Source organism: Cydia amplana, chromosome 6 (genome assembly GCF_948474715.1).
Source record: "Cydia amplana chromosome 6, ilCydAmpl1.1, whole genome shotgun sequence".
In the NCBI taxonomy this organism is placed as follows: Eukaryota; Metazoa; Arthropoda; class Insecta; order Lepidoptera; family Tortricidae; genus Cydia; species Cydia amplana.
The window spans coordinates 14,588,088-14,591,215 of record NC_086074.1 but is presented as its reverse complement, the minus strand read 5'-3'; the positions used below and the strand labels follow the sequence as shown (position 1 = coordinate 14,591,215).

The window sequence follows — 3,128 nt, the reverse complement described above, 5'->3', positions numbered from 1 at the left end:
TAAGCTCGTTCTAATATTGTATATAGATCGGGTTGTTCAGTGTTTGTCCATTGTTATAAGTTTGGCAAATAGGTCCTGTTCGGGTGCGATGAGTTTTACATTTGAACGTTTCGAGGACGTGCCCATGTTTGCTTTGAACCTACATTTAGGAGGTAATCCGATAACTAGTTTGAATTTCAAAGTTCTTTATTGTAAATCAACTAATCTCATTAACAAGTGTCCAACAGTCTCAAGTAACAGCCCATGTCAAGTGACCTCGCCTTAATACATGACCGCTTTGTAATCACAAGTCCTTAAACAGGAGTTGAAACAATGTATATCGTCGTCGTAAATATAAAAGGGAGGTTGAGTGAGCTTTAATCAAAATAGATAGCGAACGCAGTGACCTGGATAGCGGCGGTGGTGGTTACTCGCTGCACGTCGATGTAGGTGTCTCTGTCGGGATCCCAGAGGAAGGTGATGGCGTTGTTGTAGCACTGGGCACGGCGCTGGTAAATGGTGACGACGACTATAAAGCGATAGCGATTGTATTCCATGGTTTTCATCTCGCGCATGATGTCGCATGACAGACGCAAGGCTAGTGTCGGAGATTCCTAGAAAAAAAACACGTTCTTTTGGTTAATTTATCATTTTTTTACTTATAAACATTGCCTGAGTTTAATTTCTAATGAATAGGTAACGGTCAATATGTTGCGCATTAAGCACATTTTTACATTATTTTTCCATTGTTGTCTAATATTATAGCAATTGAGCTGAAGGAATGTTTGCACTCACTATTTAAGTACAGTCAGCAGCAGAAGTTGCTAAGCGGGCGAGGTGTTAACATTACCTTGACCAATGATTTATAACTCAAGATAGGTTATAGGCGTTTCAAAATTGAAGCGCTTAACTTGTGACAAACTGGACAAGTTGCCTTTAGACACGGCGGGACAAGCGAGAAATGTGCACGTGCTAACGAGCACCCGCACACCGAAGGAGAAAGAGACGACCTTATGTTTAACAACAAGTGTGACTAAGATGGATGGAATGGGAAAATTTAATCAAAAATAACGGATTACTTCGTATGCACAGAAATAAATATGGAAGTATTTTTTGTGCTCCTTAAGTATGAGTATAACCTATCTATGGTTATATAATATCATTGACCTTGACACGCTCTTATTCTCATAACAATAAAGTCGCGTCAAGATCATTTTGTACTTACACATTGCCCGTTTAGCAACTTCTGCTGCTGCTGACTGTACCGTGTACCCTAAATGTTTTGTGCGGTACTTACTCATAGGATTAAACAAAGGTTGCTCACATAAAACAAGCAACGATAACGCTATAAGGGCACAGCCTTGCCTGGATTAAGTATTAGTAGGGGTTGTCATAGTTAGCAGGTTATCACGTCCAAGTTTTGAATGTCAAACGAGAAGTCGTAACGTAAATGTTCGGAGAGTGTCAGTTATCCACGTTGCGATAAAATGCGTGTAATAAGATTTACAAACAAGAATCAAATTTGAAAAACGCTGTTTTTTTTACTAGAAATGGTTAGGCAGCAAAATAGTGAGCACCGTCTAATTAAACTAGGTACTTATCTATCTTTATCACTGGAGGCTGTATCTGAAATTTTGAGCCTATTTTGATACCTCCTAAATGGCAGTATACTTAACTCGTATAGTACTTAAGGTGCATAATGACACAACTCCCCAGTACACCCGCACCAGTCAGCGTGAGAGATCGTCAAGGTAGTATCATAACAAAATCTTAACAAATTGTGAAATCAGAATCGGCCTCCGGATCTACTAGAGTCTACAACTGTGCGGAAAGAGAAGAGTCGTAGAATGTATTGGGTCCCATACATTTCAAGACTCTTCTCTTTCCGCACAGACTGTAGTAGAACATAATACCTGAACATTATACTTATGGCCTGTAAAGTTTTCATCGAGCAACTGGTCAATGATCTTCCGGACCTCAAAATCTTTGACTTTGCGTGTGGGCTCGAGCTGGTATGTCGGGAAATACGTCAAGGCGGGCCGCTTGAATTCAATGCCCAACTGAAAAAAAGACGTGGTAACAGCGCAGAAACGAAAACCTAAATATACCTATTTACATTTTGTTACCTCGCCTAGAAATAAATAGGTAATATAAAATATAAATACTCAAATACAAAAGAAACATAAGTAGTATATTCAGAGACGCAGACTACGAGTATGTGCCGGACTCAACGCTTATTTATTTCTGCTGCTGACTGTACTTTCGATCTGCGTAGTCGAAATCGTGTCTAAAACGAGTTCGCGCGGAAAGTTCGCTGGTTTGCCGCGTTCGAACATACCGCAAGTCGTGCCATGCAACGGCATGATTCAGCTTTATGTACAGCCAGCTTATATAGATAACTGATCCCCCAAGCATAGGAAATTCTTTGCTAAGGGTCAACTTTCTCTGTGCAGCTGCAGAGCTGACTGTACTCAAATCATAGCTTTCATCAGGTAAGGTAACAAAGCTGATCTTACCTGTGAGGTTCTAGGCCCAGCCGCTGTTATACCAGGCACCCTCCCGAAGCCGTAAGATTGCCGCCTTATCCTCATCTTGCTAAAAGACTTCTCTGCGAGCGCTACTTTGCTTGCACCTTCGTGTATAGACAATCTACTTTTTCTTTGTTGTTCACCCATTATTATTGATTGTAACTATATATTGTAAATAATTGAAATATTTCTTATAGAAATAAAGTTTCGTAATTTCTCTTGAGCTCTATAATTTAATATTCTGATATGATAATGTAATATTCTAATTTGACAACTTCACAGACGAAATTTCCATCTGACAGTTTTGATAGATACGAATAGGTGGATGAAGAGTACATGGTTCACAAAAAAAGTTTTTTATCTGAACTATTTTCATAAATATCTACCGATAAAGATCACAGTTTCGACAAGTCCGTCTGTTTATGTGTCTGTCTGTCCGAGGCGTTGCTCCGTAGTCGTTAATGCTAGAAAGCTGCAATTTGACATGAGTATAAACCCTATATAAAGTGGGGATGTTTTTTTTCTCACTTCATCCTTATTGTGTATACTTACAGGATAATATTCCACCCAGAAAATAATGTTGAATGTTCCTAGAAATCATCGATATATATGTAATAAGCC

The 3,128-nt window shown here is 39.2% G+C and overlaps 1 protein-coding gene across 1 annotated transcript; it reads right to left on the bottom strand.

The window, feature by feature from the left end:
* Positions 1–266: 266 nt before the first annotated feature.
* On the bottom strand, positions 267–2,696 carry LOC134649263 (dynein light chain Tctex-type protein 2B-like). The gene is made up of 3 exons (XM_063503986.1): positions 2,496–2,696; positions 1,893–2,039; positions 267–593 (listed from the first exon to the last, which is right to left on the bottom strand). The coding sequence occupies exons 1-3, from the start codon at positions 2,652–2,654 to the stop codon at positions 357–359; spliced, it is 543 nt and encodes a 180-aa protein (XP_063360056.1). The 5' UTR covers positions 2,655–2,696; the 3' UTR covers positions 267–356.
* Positions 2,697–3,128: the final 432 nt, after the last annotated feature.